Source organism: Zalophus californianus, chromosome 6, assembly GCF_009762305.2.
Source record: "Zalophus californianus isolate mZalCal1 chromosome 6, mZalCal1.pri.v2, whole genome shotgun sequence".
Taxonomy (NCBI): Eukaryota; Metazoa; Chordata; class Mammalia; order Carnivora; family Otariidae; genus Zalophus; species Zalophus californianus.
Genome location: NC_045600.1, coordinates 73541839 through 73564606, shown reverse-complemented (window position 1 = coordinate 73564606; position 22768 = coordinate 73541839). Strand labels below are relative to the sequence as shown.

Here is a 22768-nt window from a genome sequence, read left to right as displayed (position 1 = left end):
AGTAACGTCAGTATCCATGTGCCTTACAAACGAAGAACAGATATTTCTCAGACTAGCTCGGAGGGGTGTATTTGAACTAAGAAGAAAATCTTTCTATCGCATCGGTTAATTACCCTCAGTAAGAGCCCATCATAACCGGGCACACTGCACATTTGGCATCAAGACTATGACTTGGGACCTCTTTTGTATACTGCATCAGTGGATCAAGTGAGGACAAATCATTTATCAAATCTGGAAAGATAAAAGACAAACATCAAAGATGAAAAGGTAGTGCAGGTCATCACCACATGGCTCTGCTAGCTTGGTAAGTAAAATCAAAGTCCCAGAGAGCTATAACCAAGAATTAGCTAAACTATGACATTCTATTTTATCACAGTTCAGAACAGCTCCCCTAATTTTTGCTGAAGATACTTCAGTAATATCACTTACCTCTGAAAGAATGTAGAGGACTAATGAGTAGAGTTGATTGGGGTTTACTTCAGAACAAAAGAAAAGACACAGCACACTCCAGCTCCAAGGGAGAGAGGTGGAGGGGGAGAGAAGGGAGAGAAGGAAAGAGAGAGAGCAAGAGAAAGAGAGAGGAAGACAAAGGAGGGAGGGAAGAAGAAGGGGAAGACTGGCTTTCTAAAGGCACAGCTAAAGCAACAGTTCAAAGGCAACATTCTGAAAACATGGGTACCATTCTTCAGGACCCAGTGTACTTATTAAACCAGAGACCTCTAAATGATACTGTGTCCCAAATAGGAAGAATACACGGTTCCAGCAACCAAAGAGCAGAAGCAGAAGTGACTCCACTTACCATCATGCCCACTGACCCACTGGGAAATTTTGTACTTTCATCTCTGTAACTCTGGGCTCTGCAGGGCCAAAGGTCCAGGTCCCCAAAGTGGATGCACTCCTGCCAAGTTCCTATTGAACTGCAAACTACAGCTGCTGCCAGGATACTTCTTGGGTCCAGGGACCAGCAGGTAAGAAGAGGAATTACCAGGAGTGCCTGGCTGGCTCAGTCCATAGAACATGAGATCTCGGGGTTGTGAGTTCGAGTGCCACGTTGGATACAGAGATTACTTAAAAATAAAATCTTAAAAAAAAAAAAGTGGAGGGGCCCCTGGGTGGCTCAGTTGGTTAAGTGTCTGCCTTCGGCTCAGGTCATGATCCCAGGGTCCTGGGATCCAGCCCCACACTGGGGTTCGGGGGCGGGGGGGGGGTCCCTGCTCAGCGGGGTGCCTGCTTCTCCCTCTCCCTTTCCCTGGCTCTCCCCCTGCTTGTGCTCTCTCTCTGTGTGTCAAATAAACAAATAAAATCTAAAAAAAAAAAGAAAAAGATGGAGTTACCAGACTGTCAGGGTTAAATAGCCCTGATTAGCAGGAGGAAGGGTATAGGGCTGCTTTTACACAATGAGGACAGACTGGAATTCATGTAGAACCCAAGTGATCTATTTGGGTGCTTCCTAGAAGTCCCATGCTCCATTGTAACTGTGAATATGTGTGTTCAGCAATCTCAGCCAGAGAAAGATATGACTATCAAGGATTTGGACCCCTCAGGAATGAAGGTTTGGGTCATAATACCAGGTAAGCCACTAAGACTTAAGGACATGATAGTGGAGGGTGAGGGGAAACTAGAATGGATAGTAACGGAGGGAGTAGATGGGGGCCATTTGCACCCCTGAGATCAACAGCAGTGACAGTGGCTATAATTTGCCCCACTTACCTCCTTTTAAGTTTCTCTTTAGGAACAGAAGCCCATGTGAAGGTTGAAGGAATTGTCCCTTGAACCCACCTGGAGAAGTAGATCTGTGTGGCTCTAGGCAGCTATGAAAATGCAACTCCTCAGATCTCCTGCTATGCGGATCATAATTGACCGGTTGCCCCAACTGCCACACTGAATCTGCTACACTCCCCATGGGCTGCCCTCAACCAATCAGTGCGGCAAGGATACTAAGTCAGCCCCATTTCTGCCAGATGCAGGATGCCTTTAACCATGACCTTGGGCTCAAAGATTCTCCATCAGCCTGGCTGAAACTCTTAGAACTGTGCATATCCAGCCTGTTTTTCTTCCCTCCCTTTTCCACAGAGGTCAGACCTGATTCCCACTCTGACAGTTCTTCCTGCCTCCTAGGGCTTCCTCTCCCTTTCCCCTTCACAGGAATTGCTCCCAATAAATCTCTTATAAGCCTAATCCCATCTTAATGTCCACTCCACTGAGAACTAAAATAACAAAGACATGTTCACAAAACGGATTAAAACTGCAACCCATGAGGGCGCCTGTGTGGCTCAGTCAGTTAAGCATCTGCCCTTGGCTCAGGTCATGATCCCAGGGTTCAGGGATCAAGTCCTGCATCAGGCACCCTGCTTCACACAGAGTCTGCTTCTCCCTCTGCCCCTCCCCCAACTTGTTCTCTCTCAAATAAATAAATAAAATCTTTTTTTAAAAAATGCAACCCATGGTTTCAAAAGAAAATAATCCAAGACATGAAAGAACAACATGCATCAAAATTAGAAAAAATTTCAGGAAAAAAGGTGACATATTCAGGAAGAGTTACAAATAAAAGTAAAAATTGGGGCTCCTGGGTGGCTCAGTCAGTTAAGAGTCTGCCTTTGGCTCAGGGGATCAAGCCCCGAGTCAGACTCCCTGCTTGGTGGGGAGCCTGTGCTTCTCCCTCTTCCTCTGCCCCTCCCTTTGCCCCCTTCCCTTGCCCCTTCCTCTTTGCCCCTCCCCCTGCTGTGCTTTCTCTCTATCAAATAAATAAAATCTTTAAAAAAAAGTAAAAGCCATTTAAAAGATAAAGACTAATCTAGAAGACAACAAATGCAAATAAACACAACAAATAATGCTTTAAGAGAATAGAAGATTTTTTTAAAAGGGGAAAACTTTATACAAAGACATGAAAGAGATAAAAAATGGCACCACTTGGGAACTTTGATGACAGAATTTCTTTAATTTCCCAAGAAACTTACTTTAGTTGCTTCAAACCTTCATTGTTGAGAGTTTCTCTAAACCTAATTATTAGCCATTTCCCTTTTTCATAAACTTGTGGAGAAAACCAGATAGTCATCATCCATCTCTAACCAAATTATCCAAACCTTCCTCAGAGAATTTTTTTTAAGATTTTTATTTATTTATTTGAGAGAGAGAGAATGAAGAGAAAGAGAGCATGTGGTGGGGGGGGGGGCGGTGGTAAGAGGGAGAAGCAGACTCCCAACCGAGCAGGGAGCCCGATGTGGGACTCGATCCTGGGATTGCAGGATCATGACCCGAGCTGAATGCAGTCACTTAATCAACTGAGCCACCCAGGTGCCCTCAGATAATTTTTTGCCCATTTACTTACTTTGGGGGTAAGAAGTGGGGGGTATTTCTTTTTAATGTTTCCTAGTTTCTCCACATTTATGTCTGGTGTTTTTTTTTTAATGTAATTCAACATTACTAATTGGAAATACTACTCCAATCAAGGTATGAAACCAGCATTAATGTAGCAGAACTCATGGATTAGTTATGAAATGGGCTCATCTATGCTTTGGGGGGATTGTGACTTGGTCAAATGATTAGACTCAGATCGTCAACCTAGTTTACCCTGTTAAGCTTTTCCAAGCATGGAAACAAAGAGTGGTGACTTTATCAACGTCATCAACAAGTATCGATTAAGCATTTTCAATGAAAAAAGAACTTGATCAAACAGTGTTCACTGTTTTAGAGGTCTTAAAGACATCCTCAATCCATGAGGAGGGTGGTGTGGAGGTTTTTGTTTTGTTTTGTTTTTATGAACAATACTTCGGATTAAGAACAAAGACACATAAAATTTAGGTCTAAGTCAGATTTTGAGAATTTGTGTTACCGAAGGAAGGAAACAATCCCAATTACGTCAATGTCAGAATAAATCTATGTTGGTAGTTCGAAAAACAGGAGGGACATCTAGAGGTACCACTAAGGTCTCCTGCTCCTTACTTCTAAGTCTCCAGTGCTCAGTCTTACTTAGCCCCAAATATCCCCACTTTCAAGTCTGTCTTGGAAATAAGACATGAAATTATAATAAAAATAAAAATATGATTATGTCTCTTCAAGTTCCCAAAATACATATGGTAACACATATGATAATAATATCAACATATTGAGAGTTTACTTGGGCCAGACATTATCTCATTAAACCTCTCACTCTAGTAACCCTGTGAGGTAGCAACTCTTACTATCTTGCTTTTCTAGAATGCAAATTCAGACTGCCAGATTCCAGATGGCAAGCATTTTATCCCTATGTTCTGTTATCTTCCTATGACAAAAAATAATATAGCTAATTTATGTTAGAGCTAACCTACAGTGACAGGGATACTTTATTTTGCTAATACTTGAGCCAACAATTTAAAGTAAAAGCAAAGTTGAGGGCGCCTGGGTGTCTCAGTTGGTTAAGCGACTGCCTTCAGCTCAGGTCATGATCCTGGAGTCCTGGGATGAGTCCCACATCGGGCTCCCTGCTCGGCAGGGAGTCTGCTTCTCCCTCTGACCCTCTTCCCTCTCGTGCTCTCTCTCATTCTCTCTCTCACAAATAAATAAATAAAATCTTAAAAAAATAATAAAGTAAAAGCAAAGTTGAGATGCCTGCGTGGCTCAGTCATTGTCTGCCTTGGGCTCAGGTCATGATCCCAGGGTCCTGGGACCAAGTCCCACATTGGGCTCCCTATTCAGTGGGGAGCCTCTTCTCCCTCTGCCTGCCACCCCCCCCTTGTGCTCGCTCTCTTGCTCTCTCTCTCACAAATAAATAAACAAAATCATAAAGTAAAAGCCAAGTGTCACAAGAGATGAGGCTAAGTGTGTCAGTGTGAATTAAAGTGAGGGGTAAAAAAGGTGAACCCAAAAAGAAGGAGAGCAGTGACTATAGAATTTACAACGCCTGTCTTAAGCAACCTTCAAGAGTCCTTCCAGAGAATTCAATTTACAAAGTCAAAGCCTCCTTTAATGGAATCAAAGTTTACTAACCTAAATGCAAACCAGACATTTTAACTCTCCGATGGATGTAGTTCCCCATATTTTACCCCATAATTATCATATTTGGACTCTTGCAGTTGCAGCAAATGCAACACTTTCACCCATCCAGTCAGCAGATATCAAAACGTTAAGATATTGCATAGTTGACTAATATGCTAAGAGAATCAAGAGGGCACACAGAGCAGTGAGTTCATTTTATTTTATTTTTTTTTAAAGATTTTATTTATTTATTTGAGAGAGAGAGAGCACAATCGAGCACAAGCAGGGGGAGGGGCAGAGGGACAGGGAGAAGCAGACTCCGCTCCCAGCAAGGGAGCCCGACCTGGGGCTCGATCCCAGGACCCGGGGATCATGACTTGAGCCGAAGGCAGTCGCCCAACCAACTGAGCCACCAAGGCGCCCCGTGAGTTCATTTTAATGCTACATGTCAATTTAACACTTCAGGACTTTTAGCATATTGTTCCCAGTTAACTTGCTAATTTGCATTCCAAGTGCCAACAATACCCGGTAGAGCATATGTTTAACCAACTGAGCCACCCAGGCGCCCTTCGGTAGAGCATATGTTTAAAGGTGAAGCTCAGACTTAGACTGCCACGTTTATTTCTTTATTTTTAGAAGATTTTATTTATTTATTTATTTATTTATTTATTTATTTATTTGAGAGTCCGTGAGTGGGGGGAGAGACAGAGGGAGAAGAGAGAATGTCAAGCGACTCCCCGCTAAGCGGGGAGCCCAATTTCACAACCCTGACATCATGACCCGAGCTGAAATCAAGCGTCCCACCCTCAACCAACTGAGCCACCCAGGGGCCCCTAAACTGCCTAGGTTTAAATCTAATTGTCATCTAACAAGGTTTGTGATCTTGGGCGTGATATTTAAACATCTGAATACTCACTTTCTTCAACTGCAAAAGGGGGTTAATAGAATGTATCTCACAGATAGCAGGGACTAAATGCGGTTTATTACGTAAATGTGCTTGCCACAGCATCGGGCACGTTCTAAGTGTTAGCTATTTATCTAAGAGGACAATTTAATAGAAGAATAATATGTAAAAACAAAACCAAAAAACCACTGAATCTATTAGCTATTAATTTCTGTTATCTTGGGTTGCCTAAATTTGGGTTTTTCTTATCTTTCCCTTATTGCATTCTCCCGTTCTCACACGGGGGTAAAAATCCCAAGACTTCAGAGCTCTCCACAGAGAAACGCAAGGAACACAGGTAGGTAATACATCCAGAAATAGTCTTTTGCTGTCTATGGCGCTTCTCTAGAGAGCCCAGGAAAGGGCCCGTCCCCGCCCCGCCCCTCGACTTCGGGACGCGGAGGCCAGTCCCCGCACTGCCCTGAGGCCACCTCCTCTTCAGCTGGTTAAGGAGAACCCGAGGTCCTGATCCCACCGCCGTACCGGTCCCCTCCGAGCTGATTTACATATCGATTGTTTATTGGCTACTAGAAGCAGTCGCTCTTCTCATTGGCTGACACTGCTCCGTGCGGGTCACAGGCCTCATCATTTCCGTTTCCTGCTCGCCTCCGGTGCCATGGCGACCGCGAGAGGACTGAGGCATCTGCTGACATGTAGCAGATGGCGCCGCGGCCGTGGAGAAGCTCCCCAGTCTCGCGTGAGTGTCTGCTTTCCCTGCTCTTGGAGAGACTCTGGATCTCAGGAATAGCTCCGCTCCGAGGAAGAGCGCCCTCGGCAGCCCCTTCCTTAGCGAAACGCCAGAGCCTTCCCTTCTGCCCCGCGATCAGCTTTTCTTTCCCGGCCTGCAGGCGCTCGCCGCCGTCGTGCCGGGCGTATCCCAGGTCGATAACAATTCCGATTTTCTGGGGAAGAGGCCCCATCGCCGGCACCCCGGCATCTTGCATCTGCCATGCGTAGAGGTGCCGCCAGCCCTGGCTGCCGCTGCGCAGTCCCTGCTGCTCGGTGAGTAACGGTGGGAAGCGGAAGCCCGAGAAGAAGCGGAGACTGGGTCTGCATTAAGTGATGTCGCGTTTCATCTTTGGCCCATAGAGAGCTCGATGCCCAATGTGGAGAAGCAGGTGCAAGCACTGACCAATTATCTGTGGAGCCGACGTTTACCTGTAGAGCCGGAGGAGTTGCAAAGACGGGCTGTACATCTTGAGGAAAAATTCCTGGAAAACCCAGGTAGGGCCTAAGAATGAAGAGTAGGCCAAATTGAAATATCGGTGGGAAATTAAAAGCCAGAAATAATTTTACAGATCTGTTTGAGTATCTATCTCAAATAGATACTGCGGTTTCTTGTTTGATTTTTCTGGCCAGAGCTGCTTGTTACAGTGATGCTTTGCAAAAAGAGGATGGTTTCCGAGGGTGCTCTTGGGGCTTTGGTACTTCAGTATCCTATCAAAATCTAGGTCTTTGTTTGTTTGTTTTTTTTTCCTGCAAATCCACTGGATTAGGACGGTCTGAGTTTTTATTCAAGTGAAATAAAATCCTTGTATGGCTCTCTGTCCAGTACTGAAACGCTCTTCAGGGATAGGAGAATGAGTATAACTCATCAAGTTATTTTCATGAGTGCGAGCTCCTTAATATTACAGACCTGCCTTTTATTCATCTTGTATTCGCTGCACTTCCCACAGGGCCTAGTTCATTGTAGGTGCTGTGTAGATAAAACAGTACTGAACTGAACACAAGCCTGAGAGGAGATTTTCAAGCCCCCTTCTTCCCTCTAGGAACATTGGAAATGTCACAGTCTGCAGTTTTGGGGAACTGAAGAAAATCCAAAAAATATTGTCCTTATCCTATCCGTTTAAATCTTTGAGACACTTTCCTTTAAAAGAGAGCAAAACCTGTGGGATAAGTTTGGTCTTGTTGAATAAACTGCCGATAGAGGCAAAATACTATCTGATACGTTTTGGTGGTGATGGTGGTGGTTGTTGTTATTTTTACCCGAAATTTTTCTCTAGATTTGGCTTCTCCCTTAAGCTCTGAGATTTTGCCTAGGATGGGAGGTGCAGGGGAATGAGCAGGCAGCATATTCAAATATTGGATCTGAGCCCTGTTCTTCCTAGGTCCTCACTCTCAGTTCTTGTTCTCACCGCAGACTTACTTCAGGTGGAGGAGAAACTTCGTGAAGCAGTGCTGCGAGCCCTGCGCAAAACTACATACCATTGGCAAGAACTGAGGTAAGGGGGGGTAGAAGGGCTGCAAAAGAAAAAAAAAAAATCTTGTCTCTAGGAGGAGACCGGGGAAGTACTGTTACACAATTCCTATTTGAAAAGCCTACCTGGTTTGTACTCAGGACTCTTCTCTTTTAAGGAGTAAAAACACTGAGCTGGAAGAGCCCTTTCCAAAGACTTCATTCCTAAAAATCTAGAAGTTTAACTGTGGGATGGAGGTTATTTCCTGGTGGGTGTGACTCTTTGGTTTTTCTGGCAGCTACCATGAGAGCCTGAGCCTGGTGTATATGGCAGCAAGACTGGATGGTGGCTTTGCAGCAGTCTCCAGGGCGTTCCATGAGGTGAAAGCCCCTCAGCTTCCAACCTTTTACCATCAGTTCCCTTATTCATAAAGTAGTCTTCTGGGGTACGGTTCTTGGGACATTGTATGTGCTTTTTTTTTTTTCTTTTTTTGAGAGGCTCTCTTTATCCTCTGAAAGGGTTCATGACCCAAGAAAGGTTTAAAATCACTGTTTTAGGAGGTTCCCATTCGTAAGGTATTTACATTGAATCTCAAAAAAACATTCACATCTCATCTGCTCTGTCATGGTTCCCTAATTCATAGGGGCCCTAAATAAGGGTCTACTTACCCTACTGTGGGGTATTACATATTTCCTCAGATCCGGGCTCGAGTTCCAGAGTTCCAGCCCCAAACCTTAATGGACTTTGGCTCGGGTACTGGTTCTGTCACTTGGTAAGTATCTTTCTGTCTCTGTCAATTCTAGCTCTAAGGAGCCATGTGTATAACACTCCAAGACACTAGGGAACCAGAGGGAGAATAGGAAAGTTGGGAACTAGAATGTTCTTCTCTCAGATTAGGTAAAGAAAGTATATGGATTAGGGCCAGAACTTAAAGAAACTTGAAGTGAAAAAAGACCCATGTTTAGAAAGATAAAAAAGGAAAGGAATTTAGTCTAGGGCATATCACCAAGATTTTTTTTTTTACCTACAAATAGGTTTTTTGAGTCTGCCCTTTTTTTAAGGAGTAGTAAATGAAATCAGAAAATAACACTGTTAGTTTTTCCAACTATTTGAAGATAATACTCTGTTTCCCAGGGGTGGGGTTGGGGGCAGAGGGATCTCTGTAGGATGAGATCCTTGTGGGGATGACTCTTTGTCATGAGAAATGGTGATTTATATTTTGCCGTCTTAGGGCTGCTCATAGTGCTTGGGGCCAGAGCCTACGTGAATATATGTGTGTGGACAGCTCAGCTGCTATGTTGGTTTTGGCAGAAAAGCTACTGAAAGGTGAGGACAAGGGGTAAGGAAGGGCTGCTTCAAAGTTGGAGTTAAGCAGAGAACTAGAAAGGGTGTACTATTGGGGAGTAGAGGAGGGCTAAAAGTTAAAGATGAGTCTGATTTCTTTCCAGTGTTATGGTCAAGCAGAGGGTGGTGGAGGCCTTTGCTGGACTGTGGGTAGGTTGGGTAAGAGAAATAGGAGAGGCAACCCAGTGTTTCCCTGCCCTTTGTTTTTGTTTTTGTTTAAGATTTTATTTATTTGAGGGCTCCTGGGTGGCTCATCGTCGTTGCTCGGGTCATGATCCCAGGGTCCTGGGATCGAGTCCCGCATCGGGCTCCCTGCTCCATAGGAAGCCTGCTTCTCCCTCTCCCACTCCCCCCTGCTTGTGTTCCCTCTCTCACTGTGTCTTTCTCTCTGTCAAATAAATAAATAAAATCTTAAAAAAAAAAAAAGATTTTATTTATTTGAGAGAGAGAGAGAGAACATGAGTGAGGGGAGGGGCGGAGGGAGAAGCTGACTTCCCACTGAGCAGGGAGCCTGACGCAGGGCACAGGGCTCGATCCCAGGACCCCCAGGATAATGACCTGAGTCGAAGATGGGTGCTTACACATCTGAGCCACCCAGGTGCCCCACCTGGTGGTTTTCTTTAGCCTTGGGACCATAGTTCTTATGGAGACATCACTTCAGTTTATACCTATACACTCATAGTTGCCGCGCCTCTGCTTTACTCCACAGGTGGTTCAGAATCTGGGGAGCCTTATGTTCCAGGTGTCTTCTTCAGACGGTTTCTACCTGTATCACCCAAGGCAAGTGACAATGTTCAGAGTGTGTTAAATGTGGAATTTGGCAGATGGAAAACCATGGCTTCAGCTTTGCAACCCAGCCTTGAGTGTTAGAAGATAAAAGAGAACAGAAGAAATATAAGGGGATAGAACTTTGTTATACTCTTGGAAGGGAGGCCGGGGGGTAATGTCAGGTCTGTCACGTTCCTTGTCCTGGTTCTCAGGTACAGTTCGATGTGGTGGTATCAGCCTTCTCCCTAAGTGAGCTTCCCAGCAAGGCTGACCGCACTGAGCTAGTTCAGACCTTGTGGCGCAAGACGAGTCATTTTCTGGTGAGTTGAAATCTCTTTTTCCCTTCCAGTTTTAAAGCAGTGTCATGGGTTTCGTGCATTTCCTTTTCTCCGTTGGAACTTGTGTTCCTTCTTGACTATTTTTCTCATGTATAGATCCCTTTGTCCCTCTTTTAGGCTCTTCATTCCCATCTTATGTGGGGATGGCCCTTTCCTTTAGGGCCCTCTACTCCATCTGTGAATGTTCTTACAGAGCTGCTAGCATTTATGTTTTTGTGTTAATTCAGGGCTTATGCTTATTTTCCTTTTTTGTGAACAGATATTGGTAGAGAATGGAACAAAAGCTGGACACTGCCTTCTCATGGATGCCAGGGACCTGGTCCTTAAGGTAAGATTCTTTTCTCTTTCTTTTACCCCTGCCCCACCATCTGTCACCAGTCACTGCTACTCCCTTAAGAACTGAAGAGACTCTGTCATACAATGGTAGGGGTGACTCTCAGGATATTAGGCATGTAAAGTCGTTATGATATAGGCTAGTGATTAGCAAACTAGGACCTGTGGATTAAATTTGGCCTGCCACCTGTTTTTATATGTGCCGTGATTATTGGTGTGCCTCTTGTCTATGGCTGCTTTTTTTTTTTTTTTAAGATTTTATTTATTTGTCAGAGAGAGAGTGAGCACAAGCAGGGGGAGCTACAGGCAGAGGGAGAAGCAAGCTTCCTGCTGAGCAAGGATTGTGATGCCGTGCTCGATCCCAGGACCCTGGGATCATGACCTGAGCCAAAGGCAGATGCTCAACCGACTGAGCCACCCAGGCGTCCTGTCTGTGGCTGCTTTCATACTATAAATAGCAGAGTTGAATAGTTGGGACAGAAACAGATTTTGCCTACTCTCTGGGCCTTTGAAAAAGAAAAAGTGCACCAACCCCTGATCCAGGGCATTGCTAAGCCAAGAACCTTATCTTTTGGGGACAGTATGAGCCAGTGTATAATCATAAATTTAATTGTCCTGGAGTGGGATCTCTTTGAGAGTAGAGGTTGCTGACAAGGGAGAGCACCATACTATGTGCCAAGTTCCTGCTTTTCTCCTACTGCAGAGAGAAAGTTCTTTGTTTGGAGTATTAGAGAAGCAGCCAGCTTAACTCAAGGAGCCTAGTTAATAATTATCAGAATTGAATGTTAAAGGAGTCCTCAATTTACTGAGTGCAGAGATTGAGTTATGAGAATAGACCCCTCAGACCCAGCTTAATTTTTTTGGTTTCAGGGCAAAGAGAAGTCACCTTCGGACCCTCGACCTGGCTTTGTCTTTGCCCCAGTGAGTGTCACTTCTGCCTTTCCCAGCGGGCAAAGATGTGAACTCAGCTATGGCCAGGAAAAGTGAGAGGGCAAAGCTAAGCCACCCTCTACTATTTTGTGTCCCTGTCCAATTTCTTTCTCAGTTGTTCCCCTGGCTCTCCCTACCTCCGGCTCCTATGCTCCCATTGGCTAGTCCTTAACTCTGTCACTCTTTGTTTTTCAGTTGTCTGATTCTGTGGTTCTTTTGTCTTGTGTGTTCACAGTGTCCACATGAACTTCCTTGTCCCCAGTTGACAGCCTCTAAGCCCCTGGCCTGTAGCTTTTCTCAGGCTTACCACTGCATCCCCTTCAGCTGGGTATGTATCCTGAGAATGTTATGGCAGGGAGAAAACAGCCTAGGGGAACAGGATGATAAAGAGTCAGAGGTGGGAAGAGTTGGAGAAGTCAGAGAAGAGTCTGGAGGTTTGCGGGCCTGAGTGTGCATGGCTTATAGAATATGAAAAGGGCTGCAGGGATGGGGGTCACAAGTTTTTTTTCCCATCTCTTTTTTCTCCAAATAGTCTCTATATCCTTATCTTAGAACAAGAAGAAGCAAAAAGAGGAAAAGTTCTCGATGGTAATTCTTGCCCGGGGCTCTCCAGAGGAAGCTAATCGCTGGCCCCGTATCACTCAGCCTGTCCTTAAACGGCCACGCCATGTGCATTGTCACCTGTGCTGTCCAGATGGGCATATGCAGCATGCTGTGATCACAGCCCGCCAGCATGGCAGGTATAAAGGGTGTGACCAAAATTAGGGAGAGATGGCAAGAACCTGCAGCCCATGTTGACCTCTGTTTTCCATAGGGATTTGTATCGCTGTGCTCGTGTCAGCTCCTGGGGAGACCTTTTACCTGTGATCACGCCTTCAGAGTCCGAGCTTCCTCTGTCCCCTGCTGAAGACCCCCTGGGAGTTGACAAGGAGGCGTAACAAGTATTTTCTTATTTAGGCCTGCCAAGGCTGAAGCTCCCTGGTATCCAGGGTGGGAGTGCTGGTAGGCCTATGTATCTGTTTTTTGAGGCTTTAATAATAATAAAAAGTTTTCAAAGAATAAGTGGATCTTTTGATTCTTAAAAGGTACAGAGGTCAGTTGTCATGTTCAATCCTGTAGCAGAGAGAATCCTCAGATATTCAGTGCCTGTCTTCCCGCAGAGATCTCAAGCTCACCTTCTCCTGTAAGAGTACTGCTGCTTCTCCCAGAGACCAGGACTTCCGAGGGAAGTAATCTGGGCCAGTAGGGAAAGCTGCCCCCAGTCTCTGAGCACACTGGCTCAGCAGGTGTCACGGTTGTTAGGTGGGCCACCTAAATGGGGGAGCCAGGCTGCCTAGCCTCTGTGTTTTTCTCCCTCCTTTTCTTCTGTCTTTCTCAGGGTTCATCAGCTCCCCCGGAGTTTGCCTGATACATTTTCCTCAAGAGCCGATCCCCCTCAAGACTGAATTTTTCCATCTCCACCCCTGTAGATCCAGGCAGGATCCTTCAGTTTGCTTGGTTCGTTTCTCAGTTTTTCCCTAGGCCTCGCTGTTCCAGAGCTAAAGAACCTTTCTTTGTCTTAAAATTCTCAGGCCCTCTCCCCCAGTACACACGGTCCTGACTTACCGTGGCTTGATTTTCAAATTTTCAACTTTAAGATGATGTGAAAGTGAGGCACATTGAGTAGAAGCCAGACTTTGAGTTTTGAATTTGGATCTTTTCTCCGGTCAGCAGTATGTTGTATGATAGTCTCTTACGATGCTGGGCAGCCGCAGCTCCCAGACAATCACAGCATCATGAGGGTAAATGGCTGGTACACTTATAACCATTCTGGTTTTCACTTCCAGGACAGTATGTGGTAAATTACATGAGACTTCAACACTTTATCATAAAATAGACTTAGGTTAGATGATTTCACGCAACCGTGGGCCAGTGTAAGTGTTCTGAGCACATTTAAAGCTAGTCAAAGCTAGGATTGGTAGCTTAGGTGTATTAAATGGCATTTCAACCTAGGAAGTTTTCAGTTTAGGATGGGTCCTTTGGGACATCACCCCATCATAGTTGAGGAAGATCTGTATATATCCAGAAACAGGCACAGTCAAAAAATTGGAACAGCATCAATATTGTAATACTAGAAATCTCAACTCCCCACTAGAAATTGCCATGCCTGGAGCTATTTCTCTGGAGTTACAGGAGAAGGGAGGCCCCTCATCTACTGGTTTCCCCGGAGTGCCAGGTGGCAGCACCACCTCTCAGCCCCACCTCCTACCCGAAGGGGGCCCCAAATCCCCTCTGAAAAGGTAGGGTTCAGATTCCAGCATAACACCCTGTGGAGTGGGGTGGAGAAGGTGTGGGAACCTTAGATCAAATGTCTTGAATAAGGCAGGACCAAGTGTCCCCAGTACAAAACAGCTGGGGAAGACCTACCATAGACTCCCCCATTTTGGATTAGACCAGCGCCAGGCATGAACGAAGACTGTCCACAGCATTTGGATTAGTCATGGCAGTGAAGAGAAGACACATAGCTCAGGCTGTGCCTGGCGGGGAGTCTGGAGTTTCTGGTTTCCCAGTTCTGGAAGGCGTGAGCCAGGGGAGGGGCCTCCTCGTCGGGGGAGGGCGGGAATCGGGGGCAGGGCCCCAGTCAGCTATGCAAGGCTGTGCAAGCAGAGGCAACACAGAACAGAAGGAGGATCCCCACGGCCTCCTGGAACTCAGGAGAGTAGATAGTCCAGCTTTGACCACCTACTTCCACACTCCTGCTCCAAAGACCCTAACTCCCTTTTACTATTCTGAGGCATCTGCTTATCCTGTACCCCAAGGATGGAATCACTACTAGGAGTGAAAATTGGCTGCCTCTTTGCCCTGCTGGTTCTCACCCTGGTCTGTGGCCTTATTCCCATCTGCTTCAAGTGGTTCCAGATTGATGCCGCCACAGGTACAGCCCTGCCGCCTCCGGCCCCCTAACCTCAGCCTAACTACGGCCCTATCACCTATCCCGACGCCTTGCTCCGAGGCTCTCACCGTCCCCAAGCTGGGGACATCGGGTGCTACCTGTTTGCTCTTTTGTCACCTTTTCTATCTCATTGCCAACTGGATTGTAACTCCTCCTTTTTTTAGGTCGTCACCGCCGGGTCCTTAGCCTCCTGGGCTGCACCTCTGCTGGTGTTTTCCTGGGAGCAGGGCTCATGCACATGACCGCTGAAGCCCTGGAGGGAATTGACTCAGAGATCCAGAAGTTTAAGATGCAGGTGAGCAGCAGAAATGGTGAGCGGCAGGGCTGTGAGGCCAGAATGATGAGGGGGACCATGACAGGGCCGAGGACACGGGTGGAAGGACAGGGAGAGGACAGCTCTTTCGGGGCACGGTGAAAGCCGGTCACGTTGGACTTTAAGGAAATCAACGGAGCTGAAGGGGCAGGACAGGAAGCTGAGCTGCTCCATCCCCCGCCTGATTCCTGCTTTTCTCTCCCTAGAACAGGACAGAAAGGGAGGGAAATGCTTCTGATGATGCTGATTCAGCTCAGGTAAGTATCTCCCGCCAGTCCCTCCCTGGAGGGGGAGGAGAACCGGAGACCCCTTTCACTGCCAGACCCTTTTGAGGGGAGTATGTGAGGGAGGAAACCACGGATCCTCTCTGCTCCTCAGCTCAGACAGCACTGAGGAAGGGAGGAGCCCACCCCATCCTCTTGGGTCTGTGGAACCCCAGAAAAAGCTCTGCTTTACTCTTTCACTCTTTCTCTGGCCCTTTGGTAGGCCTCACGTTCTTTTCCCATGTTTCTAACCCTGTCACTCTGGTGTCCCTTAGTCCCTCAGGGATTCTTCTTGTTGCTGTCCATGCCTGCTCTTGGCTTCATTCCCCTGCCCTTCTTTATGCCCAACATGCGGCATCAATCTGGAAGCATCTGAAGCAGATGGGAATAAGGCCACAGACCGGAGTGAGTGCCAGCAGGGCAAACAGGCGGCCAGGTCTTACGAATTGGGCAGAGCCCCATGTTTCCCATTCTCTTCAGTCTCCCACTCCCACGGCCACCCGGTGTACTCGCTTCTCTTCCCTTCCCACCTCCCAGCCCCTCTCTCTGTTCCTAGGTGGAGTATCCCTACGGAGAGCTTATCGTCTCCCTGGGCTTCTTCTTTATCTTCTTCTTGGAGTCGCTGGCATCGCAGTGCTGTCCTCAGGCCGCTGGAGGAAGCATGGTGCAGGAAGAGTGGGGCGGGACTCATGTCCTGGAACTCCACAGCCACGGACCCCCACCCTCACCCTCAAAGGGCCCCCTCCGGGCCCTCGTCCTCTTGCTGTCACTCTCCTTTCACTCAGTGTTTGAAGGGCTAGCCGTGGGGCTGCAGCCAACAGTAGCAACTACCGTGCAGCTCTGTCTCGCTGTCCTGGCTCACAAGGGGCTCATAGTGTTTGGGGTAGGACTGCGGCTGGTGCAGATAGGCACTGGCTCACGATGGGCCACGTTGTCCATACTGTCATTAGCTCTCATGTCCCCCATGGGCCTGGTCCTGGGGCTGGCTGTGACCCAAGGGGACTCCAAAGGGGGGCAGGGCCTAGCCCAGGTGGTGTTAGAAGGTGTGGCAGCCGGCACCTTTCTGTATGTCACCTTCCTGGAAATTCTGCCCCGGGAGCTAGCTGGCCCTGAGGCCCCTCTGGCCAAGTGGGGCTGCGTAGCCGCTGGTTTTGCCTTCATGGCCTTTATTGCCTTGTGGGCCTAAGAGATTGCTGGTTTTTCTGATGGACCTATCTAGGATGGCCTTCCTGCCCTCGGGAGACACTTCCCCAAATGGCTTTGGCCCTCCACTGAGACTAAGCGACATTCACTAGGCATCATCCTCATGAACTGGACTACAGCTTTCTCCTACGTGAGAATCCATTTCTCCTCCAGGACTGAGAAAAGGACGTTTAGGTTGAGTGCCTATAAATTGGAGAATTGTTATGAAGACCATCACTCTAGATTTGACTCTTGTCTCATTTATGCTACTGTGTATAATAAAATGTCCATTTTACCCTTCCCCTTCAGCCATGCTATACTTCATTTCTCCAGGTTGCCCAGGAGCTGCCTGGTATAGGAAGTGGTGGGGTGGGGAGGGAAAGGCTGAATATTGGATATTGTATTTTCTTCTGGAATCCAGGCCCCTAGCCATTCTGTCAGTTAGTTGCAGGCCATGCCCTCCACAAATGGGAGCATTGCTGAAATTCCAACAAACTACTCCTGCCTTGCCCACAGGTGTTGAGAAACTGAGCCAGAGTTCCCAGCATTTAGAGAGAAGAAGTGTAAAAACAGAAACCACGGGATCTAGATTTTTTCCTACAGTAACCACACCCACCCCACTCCCAGTACCTATTATCAGCCAACCATAGTGTGTCCAGCAGACTCGAGATCAGGCTAAATAGAGCCTCCCTCCATCCGGTTCCTATTTTTCACACTGAGCCCTGTGTAGCCTCGAGGATGCTGTGGCCCTTTGAGCCTCTGTCTCCATCCAGCTTCCTTGTGCTGAGGGATTAAGAAGCAGTGTGTTTGGAGAGGGAGAAAGGCGCCAGCTAAATGCCTAGGGTGATTACTGGGCTCTGGCACAGCTCGGTGGCTTTCGCTCTGCCTGCTCTATAGCTGCCCCTCTGCCTCCAGCCCCTCCCCACTAGGCCGTCTGTCTTTCAGTGTGAGTAACCCCCACAATGGTTGCTTCTCTTAAACACTACTAAGGACAAATGCAAAGCTGATCATCTGGCTGTTGCCCAGCCCCCTGACCCATGAAATGGAGGAGTATCTCAGACTTAGTGGAGAAGGAGGGAGAGAGAAGGTGCGCCCCATGAGCTCCATCACTCTCCCCACTTTGCCCCTTCTGATCTCAGTGCAGAAGCCCAAGTCACCTTCACATGGACAAGGTCTCCTGAGTGTCCCTCTTGTCACAGTTGTCTCCTGTTCATCCCGTTGCCCTCCCCACAAACTAAGAGACGCAGACCTCCTCACAAGCCCAGCCAACACACCCGGGCATGAGGGAGAAGGCAAGCTTTAGGCAAAACTAAATCAAAATATCTGATACAGGAAACAAGTTCCCTGAAGCACCATCCTCTTCTGTTTTCCCTTCAGCATGAAGTAATGGGATACATTCTCCAAATGGTGCCTCGTATGTCATAATCATAGCCGAGTCTCCAGGCGGAGCACCTGCTCTGTGCCAGGCACGGTGCTGCCGCCGTCACAGATACTACCTCGCCTCCCCGCAACGTAGATGCTATCCCCGCCGTGAGTCATGTGGAGGAGGCGAATAACTAGATCACATAGCTAGCTGGGCCTCAAACCCATGTTTCTCTGATTTTAAGAAAAGCTCAAATACACAGATTCTCTCCTCCCTTATCTTACCTTTACCTCCCCATCTTATGAGTCAGGGGCTCAGAAGAAGCGGGGAGCACATTGGAGAACTGAGGCAAGTTGAATAAAGAGAGTCTATAGGGAGGTGTGGGCAGGATTTTGGCAGAGCCACAGCCAGTGGCGCAATCCCCGGGGGCTGAGCAACAACAATGCTGGGTCGGAGGTGCTGCGACACGCCAGCCAGCTGAGGGAACAATGAGCAGGAACAATGCTGCTACCCGGGCTGAAGAGGAGGGAGCAGGGAGCAGAAACTAGAGAGGGCCGCCCAGTAAGAGCTGTGGCCTTGGGTGCAGGGATACAACCAGCCCGCTGGGGCTCGACCAGGAGGAAGCCAGAGGATTATGCTCCTTCTCCTTCTGCTCTGTCCTCTACCACTGGTGTCTCCTGTTGGTCATGCTAACTGAAGCCAAAGGACAAAAACGTCTGATGGTGCATGGCAGATAGGTCAGCCTCGTGAGGCACATCAAGAAATCCAGAGGGGCAAATCCAGCCTGCCATCCCCTCTCTGGGGCTTTCTGTCAGGACTTTGGAAGGGTGAACTGGAGGGGGCACGATTATGCGGACATTGGCTATTTCCGGTACAGAGGATTGGTAGGGCTACAGAAAGGAGACTTGAGAAGGACATCAGACTCTGGGGCTCTTCATATGTTTCTGGGTCACCGATGCTATCAGCACCTGAGGGGAATGAGCAGAGGCCAGAAGACTGCAAGCATGGGTGAGTCATGCACTTTTTGCCTCCTCCCATCCCGGGAGCACTTACATTGGCCTTCAGCCACCTCTGCTTTCAGCCATCAGTGCTTTCTCCCCTTCCCGTGAGCAAGCACTTCCTTTCCTTTTCCCAGCACCTTACCAACCCCAGCAGGAACCGTCTGTAGTTCAAACCATTTCGTAGCAAGAGATGCAATAAAGCTAGAGAATGGCTTCTTAGAACATCAGGATCAGGGCGCCCGGGTGGCTCAGTCGGTTAAGCGTCTGCCCTTGGCTCGGGTCATGATCCCAGCGTCCTGGGGTCCGGCTCCCTGCTCAGCGGGGAGCCCGCTTCTCCCCCTCCCACTGCCCCTCCCACCTGCTCATGCTCTCTCTCTGTCTCTCTCTCAAATAAATACAATAAAATAAAAAACACATCAGAGTCAGAAAAAGGAACTATCGGAGCATTTTCCAAAGCTCTGACTCCCCAGCCAGGAGTCGGAGAGGGCTGTAAGGAAGCAGAAGAATGTGACTTCAGGTGAGCCTGAAGTGACGAAGGATGGAATTAGGACAGGCCTGAGAGCCGTGGACAGGAGGGAGGGCTAAGGTAGCTGGGCCATGGCAACCGGAAGCCAGAGTCACGAGCGAACCTTTACTCACTCAGCCGTGAGAGATAGATTGTAAATGAAAACATTTAGAATCATGAGAGCTGAAGGAAATATGAGGAAAGACGCAGGTTAGGAAAAAGGATCAGAGAAGAAGCTATTTGGAATAGTCACAAGAGAAGTTATGTGGAGCAGTTTTCAAGTCTCCCTGAATCCCTGTGCCCTTTCCCCATCCCTTATTCTCCACCCCCACACATGTATTTTTTATATATTTAAATAGAAAAAAAAAAAAAAAAAACCAGAAGAGTGAGATCTCCAACTGCCCTCTCACCTAGAACCAGCTTTCCATTCTTGCACCAATAAATGATTCCCTGCAGTAAACCTTTGGAACTCCCCCACCTTCCTTTGTATACAAGCGCAGGCTTGGGTTTTTGTAGTTGAGAGGAGACGGGGCACAGCATCAAAGAGAATAGAGGTTAGTGAGTATCCTGGGGCAGGGTGGGAGGTCAGCCAAAGACCAGCACCTGCAAACAAGAGGCACCCAGGAACAAAACCACAGAGCTCCAGGCTAGCTCTTGTGAGACAGTTCGCCCACTTCACCCCTCCCCGGAAGGAGTTTTCCAGTATCATGCCTCCCTCATAGGAAACAGTGCCCTGGCTCCTGGCTTTGGGTGATGGAGTACAAAGAACAGTCGCCAGAATTGGAGTGGGTTGGTATGTGTGAGTGCAAGTGAGCCAGCTGGCCAGACACCCTCATACCCCCACCCCTGCACCTCAGGGAGGAGCCTGTGGCCACTAGCAAAGGTGAAGCAAAAAGGGTGTAGACAGGGGTGACACCCTCAGGCCCCAGTCTGCGGGGATGCTTAAAGAGTCCAGTTGTTGACGATTTCCTTTTTATTTCAATTCTGTTCAGAATTACTATCTTTAGAAGTATTGGATGTCAAATACAGAATGCATTCTACTTTTACTATATATTTATCCAATTTGGGGGAAATTCTAATATGGGCGAGGAGAGAGGGTGCAAACAACCTAATTGCTCTGGGCACCATTTACGCTGACCACAGTCCTGGCCTCTAGTCAGAACTGAGTCTCACTTTCCTGTTAGTCCCCAAATCTCTCTAGAAAGGTGGCGGCTCCCACTGTGACATTTCCCTTAAGTATGTAAAGGAGTGCCCTTAAAGATTGACATCTATCCCTCCTGCTGCAGTTTCACTGTTTTGTGTGTACCTTCAGAGAATCACTCTTTAAAATCTCTTCATGAGTTCCGGAATTTTCAAACTGACCCCACCAGGCTCTCATCCCCATATTCTTCTAGTTTTATTCTCCTTCCCAGTGAACCCTGTCTTAGCTCTCTTGGGCTTCTGTCCCTGAAGTCAGGAAAACTACACATCCCTTGAGAGTGAGAGTAAGAGAGAAACAGGAGTCCTAAGCCTGAAGCAGAGACAAAAAGTAGGGAGTTTGTGGTTCTGCTTCTATGAAGTCCCCTCACCTCTCCTGAGAACAGGCAGGGGCCACAGACCACTCCCTCCCTATGTAGCTACCACGTAGAATCACAAAGAACACTGAGAGATACAGGAAGGGAAGTGGGACCTGGAGAAAGTTAGGAAGAACCATGCCAACCACAGGAGGGCACTGCATCCCCATGGGCTAGCCTGGAATGTCTGGGACCAACACTGTAAAGAGGTCAGTCAAGGACAGCAAACCCCCTCTGCCTTGCTCCCAGCAGAGAGCATCTCTCCCTCTTCCTAACTTTTGGGGTTCTTGTGCTGACACATCTATAAGAGACAGACACACAGTCACCACCCACTTCACACACCAGCTCCCGACAGATATACACACACACTCACACATGTACACAAATATCATTTCCTCCCTCTTCTGAAGATTACCTTGCCAACAGTGTTATCTGTGTAGGCAAATGTGCTGAGAAGACCTGCCTTCCCTTCCATAATGCAAAACAACACCTCTGTTTGTTTTTGTTTTTTTAAGTAGGCTCCACACCCAGCATGGGGCTCGAACTCGCAACCCCAAGATCAAAAGTCTCAATCTCTGTGGACTGAACCAGCCAAGTGCCCCTCACAACAGCACCTCTTGCTGGTCAAGGCTGATGCTTGTTGGAGTTCTTTGCCTTTTCCTCATGTTTTGTTTACCTAGGAGCTGGTTGGTCCAGTGATTCCAATTATGCTATTTCTTTTCTTTAGGGTGGCATTTAAGCACTCTTTGCTGCCTGCCCTGCATGTGGTCACCCAACACCCTTGCCATCAATAACTAGCTCTAGAACTCTGCAAGTCACCTAATACCCCTGCCCCCTTCTGATCCTGGCCTACTGCATTTATTTTATTTCTTTTTTAAGATTTTATTTATTTATTTGACAGAGAGAGACACAGTGAGAGAGGGAACACAAGCAGGGGGAGTGGGAGAGGGAGAAGCAGGCTTCCCGCGGAGCAGGGAGCCTGATACGGGGCTCGATCCCAGGACCCCGGGATCATGACCTGAGCCAAAGGCAGACGCCTAACGACTGAGCCACCCAGGCGCCCCTGGCCTACTGCATTTAATAGACTCAGTCCTGGGGCGCCTGGGTGGCTCAGTCGTTAGGCGTCTGCCTTCGGCTCAGGTCATGGTCCCGGGGTCCTGGGATCGAGCCCCACATCAGGCTCTCCGCTCTGCGGGAAGCCTGCTTCTCCCTCTCCCACTCCCCCTGCTTGTCTTCCCTCTCTCGCTGTGTCTCTCTCTGTCTAATTAATTAATTAATTAATTAGTGAATGCATAACGAATCAAAAAAATTTAAAAAAATAAACAAAAATAAAATAGACTCAGTCCTATGAGTGATGAAATGCTCAAGAGTTAATAACATATTCCATGCCTCACTTCCATGTCAAGTGTGTCAGCACCAGACATCAAGCCGCATTAGTCCTCAGCTCAGTTTCATTGAGGAGAGCATGTCATTGTCTGTGGAGGTTCTATAAAGTAATTCAGCAAGTGACCTTGTAATATTCCATCCACGGTACTCTTATCAATAACAATCTAAAGTGCCTTCTCATGTTTTACTTCTTGTGCCCCAAGAGCCCAAGAATCAGCCTGCAACAGCCAAAGAGTATCTCAAGTCCTCTTGATGAGTACTGTGCATACTTGTTGAAAAGCTTCTCAGAGAACCACAAACATAGTCTAATGAACACCCCAAATTCTTGGACTCATGGGGGAGGAAGACCCCTTAGAGGAAATCCTCCTTTGTGCTGTTACTCTCCTGAAGGAGTCTTCAGATTGGGACCAACTATGAGCAACCCAACCTCTCCAGTAACTGTGTGAGGCCTGGTCTACTCATTGCAACGAACCATCTAAAAAGG

At 47.6% G+C, this 22768-nt stretch overlaps 2 protein-coding genes across 8 annotated transcripts; both read left to right on the top strand.

Moving 5' to 3' along the window:
* The first annotated feature begins 6501 nt into the window (after positions 1–6501).
* METTL17 (methyltransferase like 17) lies at positions 6502–13011 on the top strand. 5 transcript variants are annotated; one of them, XR_003516016.1, is made up of 15 exons: positions 6502–6593; positions 6745–6898; positions 6986–7120; positions 8037–8118; positions 8372–8453; positions 8772–8845; positions 9305–9399; positions 10127–10197; positions 10398–10505; positions 10783–10851; positions 11727–11777; positions 12022–12114; positions 12339–12526; positions 12601–12788; positions 12872–13011. XR_003516016.1 is itself a non-coding variant. In XM_027572438.2 (14 exons), the coding sequence occupies exons 1-14, from the start codon at positions 6513–6515 to the stop codon at positions 12722–12724; spliced, it is 1407 nt and encodes a 468-aa protein (XP_027428239.1). In that variant the 5' UTR covers positions 6502–6512; the 3' UTR covers positions 12725–12841. The 5 variants fall into 5 exon arrangements, 3 of the variants coding, with proteins under 3 accessions (XP_027428239.1, XP_027428240.1, XP_027428241.1); XR_003516017.1 differs by lacking the exon at positions 12872–13011 and having other exon boundaries at positions 12319–12526; positions 12601–12624; XM_027572438.2 differs by lacking the exon at positions 12872–13011 and having other exon boundaries at positions 12601–12841.
* A 160-nt stretch (positions 13012–13171) lies between these two features.
* SLC39A2 (solute carrier family 39 member 2) lies at positions 13172–16772 on the top strand. Of its 3 annotated transcripts, none has more exons than XM_027572441.2 (6): positions 13180–13283; positions 13921–14065; positions 14585–14700; positions 14883–15013; positions 15238–15288; positions 15851–16772. In XM_027572441.2, exons 2-6 carry the CDS (start codon positions 13929–13931, stop codon positions 16478–16480), a joined length of 1065 nt encoding a protein of 354 aa, XP_027428242.1. In that variant the 5' UTR covers positions 13180–13283; positions 13921–13928; the 3' UTR covers positions 16481–16772. The 3 variants fall into 3 exon arrangements, with proteins under 3 accessions (XP_027428243.1, XP_027428242.1, XP_027428245.1); XM_027572444.2 differs by having other exon boundaries at positions 15243–15288; positions 15851–15984; XM_027572442.2 differs by lacking the exon at positions 13921–14065 and having other exon boundaries at positions 13172–13283; positions 15851–16480.
* The last annotated feature ends 5996 nt before the right edge of the window (positions 16773–22768 follow it).

Bases quoted from the DNA above. Each gene is read 5' to 3' on its own strand.
- METTL17 (XM_027572438.2), top strand. From the start codon at position 6,513: ATGGCGACCGCGAGAGGACTGAGGCATCTGCTGACATGTAGCAGATGG. The intron at 10,506-10,782 runs GTGAGTTGAAAT...TTTTGTGAACAG, and splicing joins GCAAGACGAGTCATTTTCTG to ATATTGGTAGAGAATGGAAC. The intron at 10,852-11,726 runs GTAAGATTCTTT...TTTTGGTTTCAG, and splicing joins CCAGGGACCTGGTCCTTAAG to GGCAAAGAGAAGTCACCTTC.
- SLC39A2 (XM_027572441.2), top strand. From the start codon at position 13,929: ATGCCTGGAGCTATTTCTCTGGAGTTACAGGAGAAGGGAGGCCCCTCA. The intron at 14,066-14,584 runs GTAGGGTTCAGA...CTGTACCCCAAG, and splicing joins CCCAAATCCCCTCTGAAAAG to GATGGAATCACTACTAGGAG. The intron at 15,014-15,237 runs GTGAGCAGCAGA...TTCTCTCCCTAG, and splicing joins TCCAGAAGTTTAAGATGCAG to AACAGGACAGAAAGGGAGGG.